The following is a 27,008-nucleotide window of genomic DNA, read 5'->3' on the forward strand; positions in this document are numbered from 1 at the left end:
AGATCTGTGCATGGGAGCAAAGGAGCCTCTGCCTGGAGAGCTGGTGGAGCAGTGCCACAGAAATACTCAGTTTAAAAGGGCTGTTGATCAGCTAGAACAAAATGAACAGAAGAAAATGCAGCAGAGCATGAAGAGAGGGGATGGGGGGAAAGAAGAAGAAGAAGGGGAGAGAAGAAGAAGAAGGGGGGAAAAGAAGAAGAAGGGGGGAAAAGAAGAAGAAGGGGGGAAAAGAAGAAGAAGGGGGGAAAAGAAGAAGAAGGGGGGAAAAGAAGAAGAAGGGGGGAAAAGAAGAAGAAGGGGGGAAAAGAAGAAGAAGGGGGGAAAAGAAGAAGAAGGGGGGAAAAGAAGAAGAAGGGGGGAAAAGAAGAAGAAGGGGGGAAAAGAAGAAGAAGGGGGGAAAAGAAGAAGAAGGGGGGAAAAGAAGAAGAAGAAGAAGGTGGGGAAAGAAGAAGGGGGGAAAAGAAGAAGAAGAAGGGGGGAAAAGAAAAAGAAGGAGGGGGGAAAAGAAGAAGAAGGAGGGGGGAAAAGAAGAAGAAGGAGGGGGGAAAAGAAGAAGAAGGAGGGGGGAAAAGAAGAAGAAGGAGGGGGGAAAAGAAGAAGAAGAAGGGGGGAAAAGAAGAAGAAGAAGGGGGGAAAAGAAGAAGAAGAAGGGGGGAAAAGAAGAAGAAGAAGGGGTAAGAAGAAGAAGAAGGGGGTAAGAAGAAGAAGAAGGGAAAAAGAAGAAGAAGGGAAAAAGAAGAAGAAGGGGGAAAAGAAGAAGAAGAAGGGGGAAAAGAAGAAGAAGAAGGGGGAAAAGAAGAAGAAGAAGGGGGAAAAGAAGAAGAAGAAGGGGGAAAAGAAGAAGAAGAAGGGGGAAAAGAAAAAGAAGAAGAAGGGGGAAAAGAAGAAGAAGAAGAGGGGGGAAAAGAAGAAGAAGAAGAGGGGGGAAAAGAAGAAGAAGAAGAAGGGGGAAAAGAAGAAGAAGAAGGGGGAAAAGAAGAAGAAGAAGGGGGAAAAGAAGAAGAAGAAGGGGGAAAAGAAGAAGAAGAAGGGGGAAAAGAAGAAGAAGAAGGGGGAAAAGAAAAAGAAGAAGGGGGAAAAGAAAAAGAAGAAGAAGGGGGAAAAGAAAAAGAAGAAGAAGGGGGAAAAGAAGAAGAAGAAGAGGGGGGAAAAGAAGAAGAAGAAGAAGGGGGAAAAGAAGAAGAAGAAGAAGGGGGAAAAGAAGAAGAAGAAGGGGGAAAAGAAGAAGAAGAAGGGGGAAAAGAAGAAGAAGAAGGGGGAAAAGAAGAAGAAGAAGGGGGAAAAGAAGAAGAAGAAGGGGGAAAAGAAGAAGAAGAAGGGGGAAAAGAAGAAGAAGAAGGGGGAAAAGAAGAAGAAGAAGGGAAAAAGAAGAAGAAGGGAAAAAGAAGAAGAAGAAGGGGGAAAAGAAGAAGAAGAAGGGGGAAAAGAAGAAGAAGAAGGAGGAAAAGAAGAAGAAGAAGGGGGGAAAAGAAGAAGAAGAAGGGGGGAAAAGAAGAAGTACTGGTTTGGAGGAAGAGCAGAACAGCTGAGCTTTTAACATTCTCAACCAGAAAGCAGAATAGCAGAGTAAACGATGGACAGACCTGGACGTGATGATACCACTATTAATTTACAGCCGGATATTGCACTGACACCTGGTCCCACTCAAAAATATAAAAGTATAGACTGAGCAGCACTTTGCTTGACAAAGAGTTTTAGTATATGGCCTTTACTTGTTAATAATGAAAAACTTAGTAGTTTATAATGGATACATCAGACATTGTCTTAAAAAATATTGTTGTAGTTAGACATTTCATAGTATGAATACAACATCATACTATCATTTTTCACCACCCCTCAGTAAGAACAAGAAATTGTTGAAAATTGTTATTGTACCATGAATCATTTCAAAAAAATTTTACATGGAAAGGCCATCAACTAAAACATAACAAGAGGCTTGCTTCAACTAAATTGGAAGCATCCAAATTTTGATGAAAAAGAAAAATTGGGAAGGATGAACCTTTTTATTAAACCCTAGATGTAATTTCAGAGACTTCATAATTTTTGCTAACAATTAAAATTAGATGGAACTTCAAAACTAAAACCAATTTAAAACCAAACAAAACCCAAATAGTAATTTCAAGATTACTATATTGAAAAAACTGGGTTTTTTATTATTTTCTTCTATGTAAACCAACTTCGATTGCACAGTTTGTTCCAGCATTCTCTAACCTGTATGTTATAGAGGGAAGAAAGAATTGAGGAGGGTGCCGTCAGCTCAACTTACACTGCTTTGTACTTATTTAACTCTTTTTATTTACCTATTTTTTCCAAAGGTATAGGAACACAATCTGATAAGGCTTCACCCAAAACATTTTCAGCTTTCACCTGGAAACAAAAAGAACTACTATATGGAGTATCTGGATAATAAAATGAACACGATTCCGTTTTGCTTTGGCAGGAGCCCATGGTATTTAGAAGAGTCACCCTTCCTTCTGTCATCCTGAAAAGAAAAAAAAATAAAGTTAGAAAATTCTCTTAGAATAACTCAAACTATTTGTTGGGTTACTATTTAGTTATTATTTATATACTTTTGATATTGCATGACATTTTTATCAGTGAACATCTCCTTAGATGATATGTTCGTGCAAATGAATATTCTTTCTTGTTTGCCCTGCTCGTGCACATGCATATAAATAGCCTGCATAGACTCAACCAGTTTTAATCACAATTCAACATCCCACGAGCAGTAATGAAGAGTAAAAACGCCTTAAGCAGGAATCCACTTATTTGTATTATTATTACTATTAGTTTTAGATTAAAATCTCAAAGTAAAGTGAAACCATGTAACTCCACACAAGAACTCCTTTCAAAATACAGATAGAGATAGTAACACATGCCATGTGGAACTACATGATGACAAGGTTTTCCTGATCTTTTAAACAGAGAAGAAAGTAAAGCCAAATTGTACCACTGCCAAACTATTCCCAGGTAAGACAAATTTGACAGATTTTCCTGAAAGAGCACACTGATAACATGCTGTCTTAACAGCATATGCTTTATAGTAAGTAGTGTGGGATGCAAAACTAACAAAATTTGTTCCATTTTACTGATCCCCACAAATTCTTCAACAAATGAACACTTGTATATGGGGCTGGTGTTAAATATTTCATATTATGCAGTAAGCAAGCAGATAATTCATCTAATTCAAAAAAAAGATAGAGGGTGGTATTTCACAAATTTTTAAGCCAGTGCACAGGTGTCAAACACACAGTATGCAGGCAATCCAGCCCTCCACCTTCTTTTATCTGGCCCTGCACCTTGTTTCTACCAGCAGCAGTGCTGAGCTCCTTGTCCCCAGGCTCCTGCCAGCGCTGGTCACGCGTGCAGCATGTGTGACACGCGTTGCGCTGCAGGAGCAGAACAGCGGGAGCTGCGACTGTAGCTAAAGGAGAGCAGTGAGCCTGTGTGAGAAGAGTAACAGGTGACACTGATGGGGGACACCAGTAACTGTCTCAGGGCACTCTAAGACAATACAGACAAGAATTACATGTGTGGGGGTAGCCGGGGTGGGACTCTTAAAGGGGTACTCTCAACTGGGCAAATATTTCATTTAATTTTTTTATAAACTAGCCAGATACATGAACTTCAAGTTAGCAATTACATGTTATTTTTAAAAAGTACCTTTAAAAGGTATTTTGTAACCAGCAGCCAGGGTCCCACTCATGTATTCTACATAGTTTTCCATGGATACAGTCAGCTCTGCGGTCCAGCAGTGGTGGCCACGCTTGTGCAATGACATGCTAATGTCATTTAATAGTATGTCATTTAATAACAGGATGGCTCTGGAGTATGAGCAGTAGTCAGGCATAGTCCCACAGTCCCAGCCACTTGTTAAAGTTCATGCATCTTGCTGACTTATCAAATGAAATGTGACTGCCTGGTTGGGAATACCCCTTTAAGTGAGGATGGCTTGAGCAGATGGGGTACGAAGGAAAGTGCCTGCTAGGATTTGCAATGGTGAAATAAAGTGAATGTCTCTACTTGGGGAGGGAATGGTGGAATAAGGAGAAAGCTCCTCATGGAGGGTGATAAAAGGAGAATTATCAGTAGGCATGTCCACCCCCAAAGGAACATTCTCCTTATTCCACCATGGAAGAATGCGAGAGTGTTCATGATGGGGAACGGCATTAAGGATAATATTGCTGTCCAAGGAATTGGCAATGGGGGAATAAGGAAAATGTTACTGGGATAGATGGAGGAGGAGAATTGATGGAGAAAGAGTGGTTGCTGTTTCTGAGGAGGGAGGGTTGAAGGAAAGGTGAGCCTGTGTGAGAGGACCTGACTATCATTTAACCTGGTCCTTAAGGTAATGCTGCTCTTCTACTTAGGTAGTACGCCATACCATCTTTGGTGAAACAATCTGAATCCCAATACGTCCAGTAAGAGAAAGATTGATGCGGAAGGAAGGCAATGTAATGACAGATGGGAAAGCTAATATGTTTGTGTTTCAAGGATAAAAACCAGTATGTCTTTTGTGTTATGAGACGGTGTCAGTGATAAAGGAGTACAATGTACATAACCAAGCGGCAAACATTAGGCCCATGGGCCAAATCCTAAAATCACATTAGGTCCTTTGAAGGCAACTGTGAGGCTGATGTGGCTTCCAGTGAAAATGAGTTTGACACCCCTGAGCTAGTGTGAGCCTGCACTGCTGCGAAAGCAAATGGTCCAACTCCTCCAGTATGCATTGCTGTTTGTTTCCATCCTGAACTCTCTGCTCCCTTGCACCAGCACTTTCATAGTCACATGGTAACTTCAGCTGCGGAGTTATCTGGATTAAAATTAATGGTTAGATTTTACTGGAAATAGTTCTGCAATTCAGCTCACTGTGTGGTTAAAGAAGAATTCATGCTGGTACAGAGAAGAACAATATTGAAACTTACTTCCACTAGCTGTTCTAGTTTATGGTTTCGCAAACTCAGCTATGTAACAAAATGTAGAAAGACTAGAAGGAGTAAGAAAGTTCCACCTAATGAAGCTAGAAGTGCAAAATGTCAAGCCTAAAATGGAGATAAAACTAAAGATGTTTTCCTGCCCTACCATTTAAGTAAAAAAGATACCACATGGTAGCATAACTTACCATAGGCAAATGTCTCATTTGGAATCTGAATTCCTTACAGTTCTCAAGATTAATTTTATACTTTTTAGAAAACTCTTAATGAAATCATATTACTTAGAGTCCTGATTATGCAGAAAAAGAGCACTACAAGCAGCACTGTTATGAAGAGCATACTTACAAGTATATTTGGGACAAAAACCCATGCTATCACCTTCAAAATTTTATCTGAAATCTGCCTTGGAACAAGACTGAGTTCACCATTTTCACAGTAACTTCTGAAAAAGTAAGCTCCTAAACAATATGTCAAATTTAACAGAAATTGAAAGAATTTAGTATTTATGCTTCTATAGTGGGATCAGAAACGCTAAAAGATGTGAGACTACATAATCGGTATTTGTAAATTCACATCCCCCGATGTGAGCAATCAACAAGGGACAACTGACTCCTGTCTTTTTCCACTGAAATTTTCTGACTAGAAAGGTCTCCACGTTAAACCCTGCTGGTTTCAAGCAGACTAAGAGGAGCTTTGAAGGTTTTGACTGGGAACTGGATAAAGTAGAGGAGGAAGTAATCATTTTTACCCATCCAAAATGAGGACAGTTAGTATCACAGAAAGTTTCTGGGTAACACTACCATAAAGTACCTCCATTCTCCATTTGTACCTAGGCTCAGTCAGGAAACGAGTATCAGTTCTGATGTAAACATCTGTCCACTGAATATTGGGTTGAGAATGCTCATTTTCTTTATAGTCTACTAAAATGGTATCAGACTGTAACTTTTTTTCAACTGATACCAACCACAAAATTAACTGAGTTTAGTGAGGAAATGCCATAAATCTGAACTCCATGAAGTTTCCAGTTTTTCTTTAAACAGAAGTCAGGACATGAGAGAAATGGAGCTGTTGGTCTCACTCTAGCACCCTAGTTCCCAATGCACCCTCTACTCACATTTTTCGGTAAAGAGTATAATTTGTTTTAAGATTTGTTTCTCTTCCTGAAGACCAGGTGCAGGTAAGTTCAACATCAAAGTAATAAATGCAGGAAATATTTCTTGGTACGTCTGGTGGAACTGCAATGACAAAGGTTAAAAAAAAAGGTTCAGTAAAAACAAGTGACTTTAATGTGCCACTGGTTTTACTGGTCAAAAAGCAGTTTAGAGCAAACTTCAATAAGTGGCTTGCATAGCCCTTCATTTCACAATTTCTTCTGCCCTCAAAACTCCGCACAAAACCAAAATCAAAACCACTCTTTCTTTCCCCAGGGAAACACAGAGATTTTCTCCAACCACTTCTCAGAAGTACTTAACTAAGTGGGCCTGAAGGTATTTTTGCACTAACTCATTAACTCTTCTATGTCAAACCATTGCATACTTTCTCCTGAACCTCTAAGTGTACCCACTGTAACACACCTGGAGCTTACGGCCAGCCCAGAGAGTTAAAGGAAAACAAAGAAACAGCACAAAATTCCAGGAAAACGCATTCTCTGAAAGCTAAAACTCCTCGTTTCCTTCCCAAAATGTCTACCCTATGAAAACTCCAAATATGAGAAGCCTGCACAACCTCAGGTGCAGAAGACAACTTTGTGGGAAACATATCTATATGACCTTGCAGAGGTCAGTAATTCTGGATCCTCTTTATCTTGTAAGCAAGACAGCACAAAGGAAACTTTCCTCTGCAATCTCTATAGTCTGAAGTCATCCAAAAAACCCCCTCAAAGACTTCTTTGTTAAAGCCAGACTTCTTCACTTGATAGAAGAAACTGGAGTTGAAAGGACGAGAACTGCTCCCAGTGAAATTAACTGGTTGAAAAAGCCCTCTCTCCAAAATAGTACTTTTCTGTCCTACCTAATACAACACTCAAAAGATCTTTCTTTTACTGACGAGCTTGTGGCATGACAGGCAATACTTTCTTCTGTTTTTTTATTACACAGATGTAATTTTCTGCATTTATTGTTTCTTTACTAGAATGGGACCCCCAAGGAATAGGTTAGCATCATCTTCTCTTAATCTGTTCAATAAATTAGATAATTTCATGCATATTTATCCTGTAATGTGCTCCAGAGTATTAGAGTGGAAATCATCCATTGAGAAAGCTAAAGTTGGCTAGGCTAGACAAAAGACATAACCAAAGGGACAGATCCAGTACCCTCTGAACTCAGCAGACAACACCCTCTCACTTCAGCTGGCCAAAAGTCAGGCTCAGAGAGGTTATGGACCAACGTCAGTAAAGAATGCCTGCAATTTCTGTTTTACTTCAGAAGAAAAAATGAGATATTTTAATACAGGTATCTTACCATGCCACAAGCTTAAAAAAAATAAAGTTGTTTTAAAATAAAAAAATATATATAAAGTTAGTAAAAAAAATTACAATCAATTTTTCTGCATTTCTACTTACAGCCAGATTTAACTTCAGTGTGAACCAGAAGTTGTTCATTCCCCAAGTACTTAGTGAAGCATTTCACATGAGCTTTGCTGTAAGTGAAATTATGGATGGTTACACTAGATACAGTCTCGTTCACAATGTTATAGTTTTCCTGAGCGATCAATTCATGATTTAATTTCCAGATGATTTGGCTTGCATTTCTGTGAGGTGTGTAGCGTTTTCCAAGAACACAAAACAGTTTCAGGGTGGATCCTCTTTCAATTTCAGGAGATGGAGGAAAAATTTCAACATCTCTGATAGAGTTTTCATCTAAAGACAAAATCAAAGATATCACATAATCTAAATAGTTTTTAAATACCAGTGGAAATATGATAACTTATTTTGTTGTGTACTGATCATTTAATTTGTTGTTGTTTTTTTTTCATATGGAGTTGATTTAAACAAAATGCTCAGTTAGTCACTTAAATTATATATTGCTGTTTGGAAAATCAGTTCACACTAATTACCGTATTACTGTAGAATCATAACAGAACCATAGGGTTGGTTTGGGTTGGAAGGGACCTTAAAGATCATCAGGTTCAAGCCCCCAGTGCCATGGGCAGTGACACCTTCCATCAGATGAGGTTGCTCAACACCCAGACCAACCTGACCTTGAATACTTCCAGGGATGGGGAAACATGTATATTTTACTATACGTTATAAATTATACAGGAATTATGTTTCTATGTTTCCCAGAAACAATGGAAAATTTTCAACTCAAATGTTTTTTAACAGCAGAAAATGAAGGAAAGAGACTACTGTATTTTAAATCAGTTTTTAAGAAACATTCCTATATGTAAAAGGTATGTATACCATTTAGATGTTATCATCACTAATTACTCTATCAAAAATATTTCAAACTGGTAAGCTTAAAATTTACAAGTAAGCTGCAATATATTAAATATTTCATTGTTCCTTTTATTTCTTATAGAATTTGTATCCCCAGATAGACTCCAGTAATTGTATACAAATCGCATGTAAATGGAAAACACAGAAGCAGGTTAAATGAATTAATTCAGCGAAGTTATGAAACAGTGCAAGAATCACGCATAAGAGTCCTGTAAGAAGGTAGCTGTTTATTTTTTTGCTGCTACTGATTTCTTGAAGGCAAATTTCAAAAATAAATCAGTTAAATAGAACCAAGAAAACACCAACTTTTACAGACATAATTTCTTTACTAGAATGTAGGAATGAAAGGGAATCAAATTATAAACTTTCTTGCTTGTTTTCTGGTAATTCACTATCTTTTGGGTGTATTAACTGTAAATTGCTTTCTGTGTTTCTTTTTGTGTCCTCTTTGTTTCAAAGTAATTTTTTTGTGTGTTTCAAAGTCATGCTCATGCCTATTTTACACTTCACTGCACAAATTTCACTGTGTATCAGTTGTAAGCAATTACCTGCACTGTTTCATATATTATTGTTCAAGCTTTTAGAAAGACAGGCACCCTTCTTCCATGTAATTCCTAAACAATTTAAGACACAAATAACGTCGTATAATAAATTCCTGTTGTGTGTTAAGTTGTATGTGACAAATTGCATGTGAGCTTTCAGTTTTTGTCACAAACTCATTATTTCAATCTCTCCTTGTGATTTCCTATTCTAACCTATACTATTCAACTTAATCAGTTTAAAGCGGCACTGTTGCCACAAGAAGCATGTTTAATCAGCCACTCATTTACTGCTCTTATCCCTTTCCATGCCAGAAGTTCCTGTGTAGTGAACCAAAAGGAAACTGATAGAAATGAAAAACAAAAGCTTGGCAAAAAAATAACATGGTTTTCCTTCTAGATCAGATTCTAGATCTAGATCAGTTGTGGCTCCACAACCTGCCACATAAACATGCACTCCAGTAGAAGAAGGGGGAGATGAGAGGTGGAGGGTATGTGGATCTGCTATTCCAGCTTCAGCAGTTACCACAGACACCACAATAGTCACACATTGTTAGGTGACTTTTAAAATTAGGAATAAGAACACTAGTAGTGATTGCATGAATCTATGAATAGGTTATATTTGACTTAGTCCAAAACCAGCAGATATTAACTGCATTTTAAGTGTTCACAAATTACATAAACATTAAATGGTTCCATCAGCAGATCTCCAAAATTACTAGCCCTTACAACCCAACAAGAATTGAACTATGATATGACTTCCAGACACATATTCCCCTCCCATAACCTGTGCAAAAGGGAAACAGCTAACAAAGTAAGTTTTAAAATACTTTTTTTCCTTTTAGGATTTTAAATACAAAAGAAAACAAATTCAGGCTGTCGTGATCACAATTAACATTCCAGAAGAGGATATCAAGAGTGCCATAAATTAATTTTTCCCTCTATATCGTACACTAATTAGGTAATTACCTACTAACTTCTATTTAATTTAAATTTTCAGAAGTTTTCAACATTCCATTTGGAGGTCACATTTTAGAATTTTTTCTAATGGCAAGACAAGTGCAAATAATTAAGAAACATACCTGCTATAGAGCTGCAGAGCAGGACGAACACCCAAACCAAGCAGATGAACATTTCCTTTTCAGTAACTGTAGGTATAAAGTAAAAATAAAAATAAAATACTTCAAGTAAAAATACACCTGTAATATAAGCATTTGTGTAAGACTTAATAATGCTATTCAGCGTTTCTCACTTGTGTTCAAGTTAAGTACTGCTTTGTTTAAGTGTTACTTTCCTTCACAATGGGAGAAATTTAATGCAGTTTTCCTACACGTATACATTTCCTATAAAGATGAGAGAGGTAAATGCACCTGAAATCCTCCTGAGGGCAATCCAATCCACCTAAGTAATTTACCATCCAAAGAACTCGTAAAGAATTGGTAAGAAATATATCTATATCCACTTGAAATCCAGCCTGCCTAGCCATTTTCCAAGCAGATGCACTTAGCAGAGTGAATTCTTTGGAAAAGGAAGGCTGTTGCAGGAGGAATTACGTGTATCTCTCGTTCAACACCACCTAACAAAACATTTCTTTAGGAAGTGGGCAGTAGTCTCAGGTCACCACCTACCCAAAAGAGGGTAAACTCACATTGTTTTTATCCCAGCTAACTGTCCCCGGCACCAGACTTGAGGGTATCCTGCAAAGGCAAGGGAAGGCACCTCTCTTTGGCTTGCTCTGTGATGCTAAACTGCTGTGTAGCAAAAAAAAAATACAAACCCAAACCGTAGGGTATGAAGGAAGAAAGCAAAGAATGAAAAAGATTTCTTGTAAATGTACAGGTAAATCTAGGGTTGCAGGGCGACAAGGAGAGAAATCAAGCACTCCCCTTGCCTCAAGCACTGGTGTCATCACTCACAGAATCACAAGAGTGGCATGAGGTTGAAAGAGACCTCTGAAGGTCATCTGGTCCAATCACTCTGCCCAAACACAGTCACCCAAGTTAGTTGCCCAGGACCATGTCCAGAGAGCTTTTGAAGGTCTCCAGGAATGGAAAGTCCACAACCTCTCTGTCAACATGCTGCAGTGTTCCATGTCCCTCACAGTGAACAAGTGTTTCTTAATGTTCAGGGGGAACCTCCCATGTTTCAGTTCATGCCCAGTGCATCCTGTTCTGTTGCTGAGCACCACTCGAGAGACTGGCTCTTACCTCCTTGCACCTCTCCCTTCACATACTGATGAGATATGAGCCTTCTCTTCTCCAGGCTACACAGTCCCAGCTCTCTCAGCCTTCCCCCACATGACAGATGCTCCAGTACCTTAATCATCATTGTGACCATTCACTGGACTCTCTCCAGTATGTCAATGTCTCTCTTGTAACTGGGAGTCCAGAACTGGACACAGTATTCCAAGTGTGCCCTCACCAGTGCTGAACGGAGGAACAGGATTACCTCCCTGAACCTCCTGGTTACACTCCTAACGTAGACCAGGATGCCATTAGCTTTCTTTGTCACAAGGGCACAGTGCTTGCTCATGTTCTACCTGGTGTCCACCAGGACCCCACGGCCTTTTCTGCAAAGCTGTCCTCGAGCTGGTCAGCCCCCCGTCTGTACCAGTGCCTGGGGATGTTCCTGCTCAGCTGCAGGATTTGTCACTTCTCCTTGCTGAACTTCATGAGGTTCCTGCAGCCCATTTCTCCAGCTTGTTGAGGTCCCTCTGGATTGCAGCACAATCGTCCAGGCATATCAGCCACTCCTCCCAGTTTTGCGTCTTCACAGCACTGCTCTCTAATGGATCATTCCCCAACTTATACTGGAACTTATACTGGGGTTGTTCCTGCCCAAATGCAAGACTCTATATTTGCCCTTGTTACATTTCATTAAATTTTTCCCCGCCCAACTCACCAGCCTGTCCAAGTCTTGCTGGATGGCAGCACAGCCTTCTGGGATGTCAGCCACTTTTCCCAGCTTGGTGTCATCAGCAAACTTGCTGATAGTACACTCTATTCCCTCATCCAAATCATTGATGAATATATTGAACAGTACTGGTGTTAGCACCGCCCCTTGAGGCACTCCACTAGCTACAGGCCTCCAACTGGACTCCGCACCATTGAACACGACTCTCTGGCTTCTTTCCTTCAGCCAGTTCGCAGTCCACCTCACTTACCCGATTGTCCAGACCACACTCCCTCAGTTTAGCTATGAGAATGCTGTGGGAGACTGTGTCAAAGGATTTACTGAAGTCAAGGCAGACCACATCCACCGCCCTGCCATCATCTATCCATCTCGTTTTATCTTCATAAAAGTCAATGAGGTTGGTCAAGCATGACTTACCCTTGGTTAAGCCATGTTGACTGCCCCTAATGACCATCTTATCCTTGATATGCCTTGAGATGGCATCAAGGATAAGTCGTTCCATTACTGTCCCAGGGATGGAGGTGAGGCTGACCAGTCTATAGTTATCCAGGTCCTCCTTCTTGCCCTTCTTGAAGACTGGAGTGACATTTGCTTTCCTCCAGTCCTCAGGCACCTCTCCCATCTCCCAAGACTTGGCAAAGACAATGGAGAGTGGTCCAGCAATGACATCAGCCTCAGCACCCGTGGGTGCATCCCATCTGGGCCCACGGATTTGTGGATGTTCAGATTGCCTAATTGTTCCTTAACCCAGTCCTCATCAACCAAGGCAAATTCTTGCACCGTCCTGACTTCCTCTGAGGTACGGGGCTCCTCAGGACAGCCTCCAGCAGAGTAGACAGAAACAAGGAAGGCATTCAGTAACTCTGCCTTCTCTGTATCTTTTGTCACCAGGGCACCCACCTCGTTCATAAGTGGGCCTACATTGCCTCTGGTGTTAGTTTTATCTGCCACGTATTTGAAAAAGGTCTTTCTGTTGTCCTTGACCCCTCATGCCAGCTTTAATTCTAACGAGGCCTTAGCTTTCCTAGTTGCCTCCCTCTGACAACAGCCTTATGTTCTTCCCAAGTGGCCAGACCCTCCTTCCATGATCTGTAAACTCTCCTCTTCCACTTGAGCTTGCCCAGCAGTTCCCTGTTTAACCACGTAGGTCTCCTGGCTCCCTTCCTTTCAGCTAAGTCCTTCTAAGAAACTGCACTTTTCTGAAGTTGGCGGCATGCTTTTGCAGACAGGAACAATGGAATACAAGGTCACTGACAAAAGCTCACATCCCATAAGTGAGAGGGGCGTATTTTCAAGGAGAGGCAAACAAACAGGTGACTAAAACTGACCAGCTAAGTATTCCATCCCGTCCACATCGTACACTCTATAAAAGTGGGAGATCACGAGGGTCTTGTTCTGTTCAGCCATGGCCAGCATCTGAAGGGACCCTGCCTGTTGTCCCTGTGATCCAAGGCCTGGTTTCAGACCCTGCATCCCTGAATCCAGTTCCAGTTTGCTTTGGAGTCCAGCCAAGGACTTCCAGGTGCCTGCCCCGCAGCCACTGGAGCAGTGCGAAACCGGAAATTCAAGATTTGTATTGTATATTTTGCATCATTTTCTCTATTTTTATTAGTAGCATTAGTAGCACATGTTTAACTTTTTTCCAACTTGCAAAGTCTCTCTTTTCTTCCTACTGCCTTTCCTTGGTGGGGACGGCTGGGAGGGGAGGGGTTTAAAAGAGAACATGTGCCAATTTTTATTGTCCCCCTGCATCAAACGGTGACAATGGTACATAACGATAAGCATACACGTAACTGTTTATAGGAAAGAGCTTAAGGTACCTAGCATATATAATAAAGATTTGTTTTTTCTTTTCTGTACACTTAATTGCTAGTAACATATAATAAAAGCCCACTGTGCATTCTGTGTTGTAAAGACTTCATGAAGTAAAATCAATATCTCAAAGCAAAGGCACTTCACTTGTCTGTATCCATCGCAGAATACAAGTTTTATATATTATGGTTGTGACTAATTAAAGAATTTCCCTTAGTGATTGACTTCTTCTTTAGAGGCACTGAACATAACTACACAGTAACAAAAAGCTGTAAAAGTTGCCATAAAATTAGATAACAATATGTGAAGAAATAACTGCTTCTGTATAGGCAACAACATCTTTTCAAATATAGGCAAGTAAAAAAGAACCAAGCAAAAAGAGAGAAAAGCAATGTCGCCATAGAACAGCTGTCAATACTGAACCTGAATACACTGGTCTAAGTGTACTGTGGACTATTAAAACAAAAAAAATCAGCTAATTAAAAAAAAAAAAAAATCATGGTTCTCCCCATGTAGGACACATCAAGTGCCTTTCAACCCAGGAAAGAATCAATTTAAGAAACATTTTTACTAAAATTAACAGCCCATTTCAATAGAGAGTCAGTGCAAAAAAAATTAATCACCAGCTGACATGGTCACTAACCATACCTGTGAGTAGCTACCCTTCTTTTGAAAATTAAATTATTGTCTAGATCTTTGCTGAGAGTTTTAGAGAAAAATGAAAACACAGTATGAGCTTGGTGAAAGCACAGAACATTTCAAAAGGTGTGGAAACTCTAACAGGGAGATGAAAAACAAACTGCTACATTTAAAAAAAAAAAAAAAAAGAAGAAAAAAGAAAAAAAAAAAAAAAAAGCCTATGAAGTTTATCAAAGACTTCCCAGTGTCTTTCTTTGCTTTCCACTTGGCAAAGCTCTCACAGTTCTTGCTGATATCCTACATATGCTGGTTTGCAATTTTTGAGGAGACAAGAGATAGAGAACACTGCATTTCAGCCAAAATAGTTCAGCTATTTCAAATAACAAAGAAAATGCTTTTTTCATCATATTCCTTTGGCTTGCTCCAGCAATCCCACACTTTTTTTAGCAACGAATTGGAACCCAAAAGCATTGGGAAACCATAAAAACATGCTTGAATTACACTTGTGCCAAAAATACCACATACTACTGCATATTCCACCACAGTGGAACACAGCGCTAAAAGATCAGACATGGCAAATGTAGCCGCGATGACAAGCTCAAAGCCTTTGAAAAATGGTGGTTCCACATGCTCACAAGAAAACTTAACAGCCAAAGATCCCATCCACACTTGGCGAGTGCTCCTCATCCTGCACCCACTACTACCTGCTCCTCCTCTTCTAGTGCTCATCACACTTCATGCTTCACTTCTACCTACTAAAATAGCGGAAAATGAGGCAAAATTTCTTATTTGTGCTATGTTAGCAAATGGATGCAACTTGCTACGTAGCTTGACAGACATCCAAGTCGGTGAAGTAGAGGAGAGGACTGGGGAGAGAAACCTCCATGACACATCTTCCCAGCCATGGGCTGTCAATTTGGCTCAGTCCTGACGCTATGTTGCATTTCCTTCCACTTTCTCCAACACCAATTAGCAGCTGGTTATTTGACAAGCCAGCTGCTAGTTAACACACGTCAGAGACCAGGGCAGGAACTCCGCAGGTTACAATCCTGCTCACGTCTTACGTCTTTGTCAGGACACTGATACGTGACTAAATAGCTATTTGGCTGTTTACTTAAGAGACCACACATGTAAAAGTGATGAAAGAACATGCCTGAGTGAAAGTCACGTCACAAATTCAGAAGTGCTCCACTTAAAGTTACCTGTAAAAGCTAAATTCTGATGGCTAAATAAATAGCATGAACATAATTGTTTTCTTCAACTACTTAAAAAACTGATTCACCAAAGCCAGATTTCTGCAGAAAGGGACAATCTCCATGAAGGTCTCATTAAAAAAAAATATAATAATAATTGCGTAACATCGTTGATGAAACAAGGCTTTCTCAATACCAAAACTTCTGGTTTTCCATTTTCACTTTGAAATCTAAGTTGTTTGGAACTGCTATGGTTTAAAAATTTAAACAAGTCAGACGAAAAAAAAAATCACCCAAAGTAACTTTTCTTCATAATCTGTTTAGGACTATTTCTTAATCACCCTTCTCCTCCCCATTTCAGGACAGGAAAGCTTTTGCCACTCAGAACCAACCCCAAGATTGTATTTAGCTACCCGAACACATGCTTCTGCATGCAGTGTGGCTGTTACACCATGTGTAAAGAACATAGTATGTCTATAAATGGAAAGGTAGTATGCCCTTAGCCTGTGTAAAACATAAGCCTAGTGATCTTCAAGAAGTTCCAGCATCTTTACTGGAACCTGACAGGGCGTCCTTTCCTACTGACACTCTTCTAACAGCTATGAAAGAGAAAAGAAGCTGCATAGCCACTGCTGTCTTTTATTGAGTCTTTACCAGCAACTGCTGCAGCTCTGCCACACCAGCCACCATTTGGAGCAACAGACCTTGCCCTATACCAGCCAATGCTGAAGGCCAGGAGCTCCGGCCTGCACCCAGCCCCACTGGACCACCCGACTGCCATGTCATGCACAGATGCAATTGGCAAAGCCATAACCATCAGTTTTCAGAACTCCAAGATTCAAATCCATCAGCCTTTACACAGATCCTAGAGGGAAAAAGGGCATTTCAGGTGAAATTCAGCCTCCTTCCTAGAGAGCAGAGTGCAGAAGCATCAGCTTCCAACAATGGTCATGATTCCATCAAAGGTGAGTAGCAGTGTGCACCAGAATAGGGAAACTGAGGTTTCTGTGCATTGATCAGAGAAGAGAATGACATGTAAACATATTGGAGGAAGCAGTAAATGTGAGGCACGAGCGGCTTTTCCCAGCTCTCTGATCCCTGTAAATCATGCACTGACAGGGTCATTCATGGGAATAATGACAGACATTGGAGTGAAAGATCATGAGTACACCCATTTCATAACCCACATTTCTTAACTGAGCTAAGAACAGTCAGCTGAACCTCCGACCAGGAAGAATATGATTTAAAATTTTAATTTTTAAATATCACTTGATTTAAACAGGCCTTAGGCACATTTTGAAAAATAAACTTATTTCAATTTGAAGTTATTACAGCTGACCTTAAAATATAATGCTATCATAATCCACTAGAATCACTTAAATAAATTCAAACAGTATCTATTTATTGAGAAAACAGAAACCACTAAGCTTATGGACAGGTCTGGAGGAGCAACATAGAGAAGAACCCTTTGAGCTGCTGAAACCCCAGAAACTTGTTCTGAAAATGCCACAGCAGGCATAAGGGGAAAAAAAGAAAAAAAGAAAAAAAAAAGAAAAGAAAAGAAAAGAAGAAACAAACACTACATTCATCAAGTTCAATGACTTGTTAAGAGCTGCATACCACCTGGAAAACAGAAAAGCTGTTTTCCTTTCTCAGTCTGTGAATACAATTTTAAAAAAAAAAAAAAAGGCACAAAAGGATAAGATACTTTTGTTCCAAAATCCTGAAGGAGATAGTGACCAAGAAAGGTCAGTTCAGGCTGCTGATAACTTTTATTTTGTTTGGTAAACCGAGAGTTATAGATGCAAAATGTGTTTTGACAAGCCCTTTATTTTGTTGTAGAACAATAATTAACACCATGTACAATACTAATATGTTCTATTATAAATGCTTTGCATTTTATTTTATTTCCAATTTTTACCTAAATGCAGCTTGGTACTAAAACAGAAAAATAATTAATCCATAGCTAGTCAATATAGAATAGAATGCAACAGAATAGAATGCAACAGAATAGAATGCAACAGAATAGAATGCATTATTCCCTGAACAATCATACCAAATAAGCCTCTAAATATATCTAAACAAGGTTCTAAATATGTCTTACAGTACAAAAGGCCCAACTAGGTAAAAAAAACCACAAAACAAATGTTTGTTTGATACACCTTATAATAAAAACTTAATTTTTAGGGAAAAAGATTAAAGCTACAAACACAAAACAAGATTTAACTTCTTTCTTTTTACATGCTGGCCACTTTCTTAATTTTAACTACGTAATTTTATGCTTACTAAAAGGAAGGCCAGGCCATCAATGTCCCTAGAACCGAAGTTGGTGATACTACCAGAGAGAACTGCGGTGCTGTCATTCCTTGTTCTCTTTCCACAGAGAGAGAAAAAACAGTCAAGCCAGGGTTTAAATAGCCTTTGTGCACAGGTCTGGTCTTGGAACCTTCCTCTTGAGGTCAGTATTTGAGGGACTACGAAGTCCATATTGGCTATTAGAAGAAGCTAGTTGGAGAGACAATTTTTTGTCAGACATTTTCAGTAATACCTAATTAGGATGGTTGCCTTTGTACCCCTGCCCTGAGCACAGTCTGTCAAACAAAGGTAGAGAACAAGATGTCTCTGCCACAGTGAGCAACCAAGTGAGAAAAATGGATGGTCGGGGCAGAAGGATCCATGCATTGAGATATAAGAAAGGTAGAACTCTCACTGAGAGAGGATGACCAGATCCAAATCTCTTACAGTTGCCACATCTGGGTGGTTTTAACCTGAAGTGTGTACAGAATACACACTTGTCAGAAGATCAAAGCAAAGATTTTCTGTACTACTTCAGAGCATTAGTTCGCCTTGTCTAGCCTTGCCTCTTAAAATAAGACCATTTCAAATGTTCCAGAGTAAAATACACATCCACTTAAATAACGCTAGCAAACTGTGTTTGAGAAGAAAGCAAATAAAAATTTTCCAGGACTATTGAGGGAATCAGGTACAGCCCCAAAATGCAGGATATATTTATAATCCTCATCCTACTGCAGTGCTGCAGGCATTATAGGAACGCCGAGGACAATGCAGGTAAACCTGCCCTCCCACAGGCACAAGAAGGAAAGAGAACAAAATGAGTGCAAAACCTCACTTTCATACTCTCATCACTCAGAAAAGATTACTGCGATCCCACAGCTCACCTGTGTACATAATAACACCATTCTGAAAAAGAGACTTAATTGTATACTTTAGAAAACTAACAAACTCACGCTCACTACAGACTCAGCCGAAGGTGAGTTTTGTGCTTATACTACTGTTGCATTACTCTCTATTGGTTTTAGGAGTTAATTTAGAACACAGACAATACCTACACACCATTTCACCCCCTCTCTTTTTCATGGTGATTAAGGAGCTTGCTTACATTCCTATTATCAAATCTCTTTCTCCATATTCATCACAACTTTACAGAAACATAAAAACTATACATTAAGTCCTCTTTCAAAGCTTTGTTTTCCATATCCTTTGGTAATTCTTAAATATTCTCTTTTGAAGGTTTTCCGGTATTTCACACCCTCTCGAAGTGCAGACACAATGTCTGAATAGCCGGAGCTGGATTTACAGAAGTGAGCTACAGTCTCCAATGCATTCGCGCAGTGAATGTGTAACATGAGTGGGAAGCCTCTGCACAGCTAACTTTCACCAACTCCTTACCACCTTTCACTGCTGGATGATAAACGACTCATGTATCTTGTTACAGGAACACAGGATCACTACCAGACACTTACCTGCTGCTCCTATTACTGTACTTCTAAGCAGGTCATTAGCCCCTTCCTTTCCCCAAGAGAGCACACAGGTATCTAAACGGGTTTTATGTTAGTACTTTCCAAAAGTTTTTTTGTCCTGTTGAGCATCCTCTGAATTCTTTGATCCCAAATACATTTATCTTGGTGTTGACCTCCATAAGATAATTACCGGATCATCCTACTAATTCAGATCTTTTTGTAAAGGTTATATGTCCTATTTTTCTATTGCTTACTACCCATACTGTAAACTTTACTAGCAATATTTTTGTATCTTAGTTAAAACTACTAGCTGAAACATGGAACAGTAGCGTGAAACCAGGCTCCACGGGACCTACTGAAACCAGCAACACTTTGAGACCTCCAAGTGTGGCATAGTTTAATTTAAAATGTTCTCTACAAGCACCAAATAATGCAAAAAGTTACCAGGCTTACATGATCATTCTAAAAAAACAAACTTTTAACATTCAATACTCTAACCTCTATGATAAAACCCTAAAGCTTCTTTTTGCCATTTTATCACTTTGAGACCCATTTTATTACTGATTAGCCTCTATCTGACAGAAAAATCTGAACTGAACATTCTGTTCTTTTGCTCAATACATGAAGCTTTCTTCAAGCACAAATCATTCTTGTGCCCAGTGTCTTAATTCACACGTAGAGGCTAGAAGTTCGATTTCAATTATAGACAACAAGAGACAACAGTCACAGTGTTCTATTACAGACAAGAAGTTCAGTGCAGCTACTCCAGCTTAAGCACAAGTGTGATACTCATGATGTATGTACACACAAACATAATACCAAATTATTTTTTCCCAGGAGGCAGAAACTGTGCAAGCACAGAGAGAGCATGGAGCCAAAATACTTAAATCTGATACGCCACTTTGAGAAAATCTGAGTGAATACAGACAACTTAATCAGCCAGTAGTTAGGAAAGAGCTCTTACTGCCTTTGACGACTGTATATATTGCAAACATTTTGAGAACTAACTCTTAACACTGCACATACAAAGAAAACCACTGCCAAGTCTCTGTATCATATTCTTCCCAGAAAGAGACAAATGCAACCAGCTAAACGGTAAGTTTTTATTTTTACTGTCTCATGGACTAGAAAGAAACTGAAAGGAGCTGCTTGGCCTGGAGCGACACAGAAGCATGTGCTGCCTCAAGTCTGGGATGAACATCTGGAGAGACATGAATGCAAGCACTCATCACAGCTGGTAAAGTTCCACTGGAGTAAAACTCACGGGAAGCATTTCACTCTTTTCCCATGCACCATATTAAGAAAAAAAGAGCAGAGGGACCTCTGCATAATAATAATACTACTACCACCACGCACTCACCTCCGCAGCAGAACAGGCGCTTCGCTCAACCAGGACCTCTGCCTCCCCACGACTGCGAAGGGATGTACAAAATGGGAAGTTACCAGGCTCAGCACAAGTAACACTTCTTCCTGTAACTCTGAAAGGCACAAAACCACCATCCCCGGCGCCAGGGCTCTCGGGGAGCCGTGTCAGAGCCTCCCTACGCCAGCCGCCCCCGCCCCGTCGCCGAGCTCCGCCGCCCGGGGGATGGAGACGCCGCCTGGGGCCGGCGGATGCCAGTGGCGGGGTTTGAGCCCGGAGCCCGGCCGCAGCAGCCCCGCGGAGCCACCGCCTCGGAGACCCACGCGAGACCGAAGGACGAAGCCTCCAAGACGCCTCCCCCACCCCGACCCCTCCTTACCGCTGCCTTCCGCCCGCCCTTCGCCCACGGGCGGCCAGGAGGAGCCAGGGCCGCGGGCGGGGGGATGCTGACCCAACCCTGCTGTCCCCTGAGGAGGGACAGCCTGCAGCTCCCACAGCTGCAGGTTTTTAGGGCGCATTGGCACAAATCGCTCGGTACTCTGGAAGGGCATTAAGGAGTCGGCTCTGCAGTGGTGTACACAACAGCATTTTGAGGCAGATGAGTCAATTCAACAATGCTTTTAAATTATGTAAACATGCCCAGCGAAACAATCATATTAGGTAACAGCCATCACTGAGGAGCACTCACACTAATATACCTCATGCACCAGCACTACAAGAGAAGTAACTGAAGTTATGATCCCTTTTAAAACTAACAAATGTACTCCAGTTAATGACTTTGAAGAAAGCTGCAGCTATCAACAACATAAAAAGGAATAAAACAGAAAGAATACTGCAATTAAGATGCATTCTGTGAAGTTAGTAAATGGAAATCTGAAGTCCCCAGTAATGTACCTTTTACTAAGCACGGATTGTGTTTTCTTAGCACTCTGCAAGAACAGATGCATTTTAGTATCTGTCATGACTTAACACGAGCTAGCAATACAACCACAATAGCCGCTCACTGACTCCTTCCTCTACCGCCCCTAATAGGGGAGAGAATCAAAAGGGAAGGGGGAAACTTGGATTGAGATAAACACAGTTTAGTAAAGTAACAAAATACTAATACACTAGTAGTAAATATACATATAAAATAGAAATAAAATATACTCAAGGCAATTCCTCATGAACTCTGTCCACAACTGAGCAGCCAGTCCCAGCAAGCCACACCTGGTCCAAACAGCCGATCCCAGAAAGAGAAAAGAGGAAAAAGGCAGAAAGGCTCAGAGGCCCCTGCAAAACGGCAAAAGCCAGACTAAACATCCTGCACCAAAGACTTCCCCGGCTCCGACAAAAAAAGAGCAAGCAAGCAAGAAAACGGAAGAGCAGAACCAGAAGACCACTTTGCTCCCAAGTCTCCTTAAATAATTAGCATGATGCTAGTGGGATGGAATACTCTTATTGATCAGTCTGGATGTCAGTCAAGCTCTGCCCTATCTATGTCCCCTTCCTCAATGCCCCTCACGCCTGTGGGCAGAGTGCTTGAGTCTCAGATCAGAGCAATTAAAAACATTAACTTTGTGCTGGAGTGTTATCTGCAGGATGTTCACCTTCTTCCAGTTCCCCTAGCCCCTGGCTTTCTCATATGATAGTCTACATGCAAAAGCACAAAGCCTGATCAGTGTTCTCACTGCTTTGTGCCTATTCATTAATGGCAGGATTCAGGAAATCCCCCTTTTGTTTCATTTAGGTGTTACAAGAAACCACGAACGGCCCGGTTGGTACTGTGAGCTCAAAAGTGAGTTTCACAGCCTCAACCTTCACATGCACCATGATTACTCATGCTAATTATCTGTCAGCATTCATAACTTACAATGGTTTTTGGAGTTTCATTTGTTTGGTGGTTTTGGGATTGTTTTTCTATGTTTATTCTTATGTGTGTGTGCTCGTGTGTTTGTGGTTTTGTGTGTTTGGTTGGCGTTTTTTGTCTTTTGTTTGGTTTGGGGGTTGTTTTGGTTTTTTCCTTTAGTTTTTTGTTTCTTTCTTTGTCGTCTTGTTGGTGGGGTTTTTCCTACTATTGCTGATCCCAGTCTATAAATGAGCAGAGTGGCTGAGAGCAAAGCCTCCCCAGGGACAAGCCCTGTGTCCCAGGCCAGGCTGCTGGTGGGCTGATGCCCACTCCCCTTGACTGGTTCCTACTGTCATGACTTGTCCTGCCCACGTTTTTGCACACCTCTTTCCCTCACATCAGCCAGGAACACACAAGCTCAACACTCCCAGCAACTTTCAGAGCACTTGTTTGCCATCACCCTCCTTAGCTAATCATCAGATTCAGCCAGGTAGCCTATTAATTCTGTCTTCAGTTTTTTAATGATGTTGCCATCTCCCATCATCCATGACCTCAGTATAAGGTTGCACTGTTAACTGCTTTGACATTCTGAATTCCCTCTGATATTCAGAAGTATTTTAATACATTAGCATGCATAGCAGTATTTTGAAAACTTCAGTTGATTTTACTACTAGGTAACACTAAACAAATGTAATTCAACAGAAACAGACCCAAACTGTAACCAAAACTCTCCTTGACATACCAGAATAATTTCTTTTTTTTTTTTCTTTACTGAGTATGAAAGAAAGGGCAGGACTAGACTCATATTTTTTTAAATGTATTTGGACTTCTGTTCTGGACTGGGTCTAATAGTTACCTGTGCTGACAGATAAATACACTAGGGTTTTGACTTATTGAAATATGGCTGCTCAGTCTTTTAAAGTGATGAAAAGTTGCACCAGATCTAACAAAATAGTTAAGCAAGTGCTTAAATTTTAAAAACCTTGAGTCATCCTTCTGACTGCCTCTGGACCATTTACATGGTAAAACTAAAGTTCTCACAGTCTTAAATGTTTTTGTGTTGACTGGGTTGTAGCACTTAGAAGATTCCAGGATGCAGAGGGCACTTAATGAAAGCAGTAGTACCTGAAAAAACATCTTACAAAAACATGTGATGTTATTTACCAAAAGTGATTTGCCACTGAAGAGAGGAAACCTTTCAAGTATAACAGAAATCATGCCAAAAATGTATTTTCATATCCACACTTAGAGACATTTTTATCTGTTTTGCGCATGAATGCTCTAAAAGGACTAACTCTTGTGTCCTGAGGCAGGGAGGAAAATGAAGCTGCTAGTCCTGAAACACAGAGGAAGAAAGTGCCTCCAAAAGCACAACTGACTGTTTTCACTGCCCACTCCTCTCTACCAGTGATCTTCTGGCTGGCGATGCAGGGGTGGCTGCTCCAGGGACCAGCTGATCCCAGATGCTGCCACTTGCCAAAGGGAGCCGTTTGTGCTGTCCCTGCTGGCAGGATGAGACAGGACACTGCAGAACCACGCATTACCTTATCACACATTACTTTGTTACCTTACAGCAGTTGTTTTGAAAAGCATTTCTCCTCTGTATTATGTATGACCACATCACTGTATAATTACAGTAAGTCTATATAAATTAATGTTTTGGCATAGAACTGTGTAGTTAAGTGGAAAAATGATGCGCATTTTCACTAGCCAGTCTGCAAATTGACCTTTCAGCATTCAACAGTGTGGTCTCGATGAAAGCAGTTCGATGGAAAACATACAGAATTTTACATCAAGTGACAAAGTTGTTTTTAACCGTGAAATAGTTGAAGACCCAGTGATATCTTAAGAAAAGTGGCCTCCCCCCACTCCCTCAACAACTACTAAAACATGAGACAGTAACATTTTCTAAAAGTCATCCACACACAGAGGACACCCTCAAGCATTGGGAACTGTAATTTCAAGAAACAGTTAAAAACTGCCACATTTTTGAGCTGCACATACATCCACCCAACTGGGATGCAAAATGTGTAAAATCAAAAATACCCAAGTGCCAGAGCTGCACAAGAAAAGAATCAAAACATTTTGAAATTTCAGGGACAACTTGGCCAGGTTCTCATTCAAGGAAGTAAAAAAAAAAAAAAAAGAAAAAAAAAAGGAAAAGTAAGACACTTCTAATTGCATCTCACTTTTTCAGCCATTTATGATAGTTGTAAATAATCCTAAAATTATTTACTGAAAGCAGTTCTAGGCTAAACATTCTTGCCCTACCCCCCCATCAGTGAACTGAAGGCAGAAATGAGTGAATCAAAGAGATTCGTATGAATGGGCAAAATAGTAACCACGATGAGAAGCAAACTGGCTGTGTCCACATTAACCATTTCACCAGCATCCTGAAAAGCCATTGCCCATTGCTGTTGGCAAGGAAGCAGTCAAGATGCACATGGAAGTGACACATCTTGAGAAAGTAGTATTGCCTGAGCTACTCTGGTAATTTTTCTACTTTGCCTCACAAATGCCCAGCCAAGGCAAGATCAAACCTAAGTCTCCTCTTAACTCTGCCCTTCCCATCTATTCCCACCATGCCTAAGGCTTTCCAATCCACACAAGTTCCCTAGTTCTTGTAGTAATACTTCTTTTCACATCCTGCTGCAAAGGTTTCGGTCAGATCTTGGTGAGCCATTCTCTTGAAAACCAGGCACTTTCTCCACACTTGACACAAAGTATTGGCTAATTCAAATACCAAAGCGATAACTTTATTTTCCTGTGAATTTGTAGTCATAATGTAATTGTGAAAGGAAGCAGAAAAATATTACATCATTGATCTCTAGATGAAAACCTCTTATACCGAGTCTTTTTTGTTCACATTCTCAAGTCAAATTTAATACTAATGTTATTATAGCCTGCAAAAGACTGCCTGATTGAGACTTGAATTTAGTTTTACAGGAGTTCAAAGGTAGTCATGTCACAATTTTTGTGGACAGGTTTTGTAGCTAAAAATGGATTAACATAAAAGCAATCTGTAACTTAATATTTCAACTATTTTAATTATTTGAATAGAAACATGGTTTTTAAATGTTGTCTATCGTATTTCTAGCTACTGAATGGACAGCAGCACTTCTTTGAAAAAAGGCTTTCCTGATGCACACAACAGCAAGTAAAATTAGTAGTTTCTTGTATTCACACTCAGAAATTCTAACTCCCTCAGAACCTACAGCTTCCTTGCACAATAACATTAAAATTGCTATGACTTCAGATCTGGCAGGCTAATGTCACAGGAGACGAGTAGGAGGGCTTTAAAGTCACTTTGCAAACAGTCACATTCTGACTGCTTTACAGGATCACCAAAGTCACCTAGTTGTGTAGCCATGCCATCTAATGGAAACTACAATTGTAAGAATATTTTTTTCCTGTCAATAACAGGATAAAACTTTCTTCTGCATATGAAAATGGTTATCAGTTTATTAAAGGTACAATTCCACAGCAATGCAAGCCAATGAAAGCTGGCACTGCCTCAGTCTCCCCTTCACCTCATCAACATTCCTGACTTACCTCTTAGGCCAGTACTCGTGCTCACAGTATCCTGTATAAGCTCGCTTGGTCCTACGTCACTTGTTACGTTCGCTGTTTCCTGGGCCAGTGACCTGAACCACCTCATTCCCCTAAATTTAGTCAATGAAAGTCAGTACTCAGCCTCTTAAGCCATTGCAGAACCACAAACAAATGAAAACCACAAGCATCTTTCTATTGCCTACTGATTTAGCCTGTGTGGGTGGAAAACCCAGTGAAAATAGTCAGTATGCAAACAGAGTATACAAAACTCTGTTTTTCAATAAATAACTTGTCATCTAATATCTACTAGCATCAACGTCTATACAAGGCTTCATTTAAGGAATGAAAAATTAACTATGTCCTCCTTAAAATTCATTTTAGGACAACATAAAAAGTCCACAACAGTAACAGCCTCAAAACTATGCTCTTAAATTACTGATTTATGACTACAGCCTTGGTTTCAATTCAATACATTGGCCGAGCTTATGACTACAGTATCACTGAATAAGGAACAATAACGTGAAACAACTTTATCACTTTAATTCTACGCAGTTTCAGAGGCAAACACTCCAAAAGTAAGAGGAGAGGGTAAGAAATGTACCAATTGCTGTGCCCACACTTAATATACACAGAAAGGTTTAATGGCTATGTGTAATTATCTGTGAATCTTGTTAATCTCTCTTCTAGAGAGGATTTATTCCTCATTAAAAGAATCAGGTGTTTTCCTAAGAAGGCCACAAAGCTGTTACCCATTTCAGAACAGAGAACTATGAAATACTTCCTTCCCATCACATCTTCCTTCACAGAGTTGCAACACCGTGACAGCAGCTGTAATTGCAATCTGTGAAAACGCTGGCAGAGAAGGGACACTTTATCCCCAGAGTGTTGCCCCTGGAGATTTAGTGCAGAAATGTTTCCCGTTTTCATCCTATGGTAACACAAGCTTCCCGAACTTTTTACTACAAATATAAAGGCAGAGAAACATAATTAAAACCATTTGTACAGACCAAGTGAATCAGTGAAAATCCCATATGCCTT

The 27,008-nt window shown here is 40.2% G+C and overlaps 1 protein-coding gene across 3 annotated transcripts in view; it reads right to left on the minus strand.

Annotated features, from left to right (window-relative positions):
• The window catches only part of IL31RA (interleukin 31 receptor A), a 43,651-nt gene extending 21,613 nt beyond the window's left edge, over positions 1–22,038 (minus strand). Inside the window, exons 1-6 of one of the 3 annotated variants that reach the window (XM_071802121.1) lie at positions 21,740–22,038; positions 20,588–20,639; positions 9,992–10,057; positions 7,495–7,791; positions 6,049–6,169; positions 2,301–2,482 (exon numbers count right to left, since the gene is read on the minus strand). In XM_071802121.1, the coding sequence (XP_071658222.1) occupies positions 2,301–2,482; positions 6,049–6,169; positions 7,495–7,791; positions 9,992–10,043 (652 nt within the window). In that variant the 5' untranslated portion in view covers positions 10,044–10,057; positions 20,588–20,639; positions 21,740–22,038. Of the gene's footprint in view, positions 1–2,300; positions 2,483–6,048; positions 6,170–7,494; positions 7,792–9,991; positions 10,058–20,587; positions 20,949–20,969; positions 21,712–21,739 lie in introns of those variants that run through there. The other 2 variants (XM_071802122.1, XM_065860649.2) reach the window with 2 other exon arrangements.
• Positions 22,039–27,008: the final 4,970 nt, after the last annotated feature.

The sequence above is a fragment of the Patagioenas fasciata genome, chromosome Z, assembly GCF_037038585.1.
Source record: "Patagioenas fasciata isolate bPatFas1 chromosome Z, bPatFas1.hap1, whole genome shotgun sequence".
NCBI lineage: Eukaryota > Metazoa > Chordata > Aves > Columbiformes > Columbidae > Patagioenas > Patagioenas fasciata.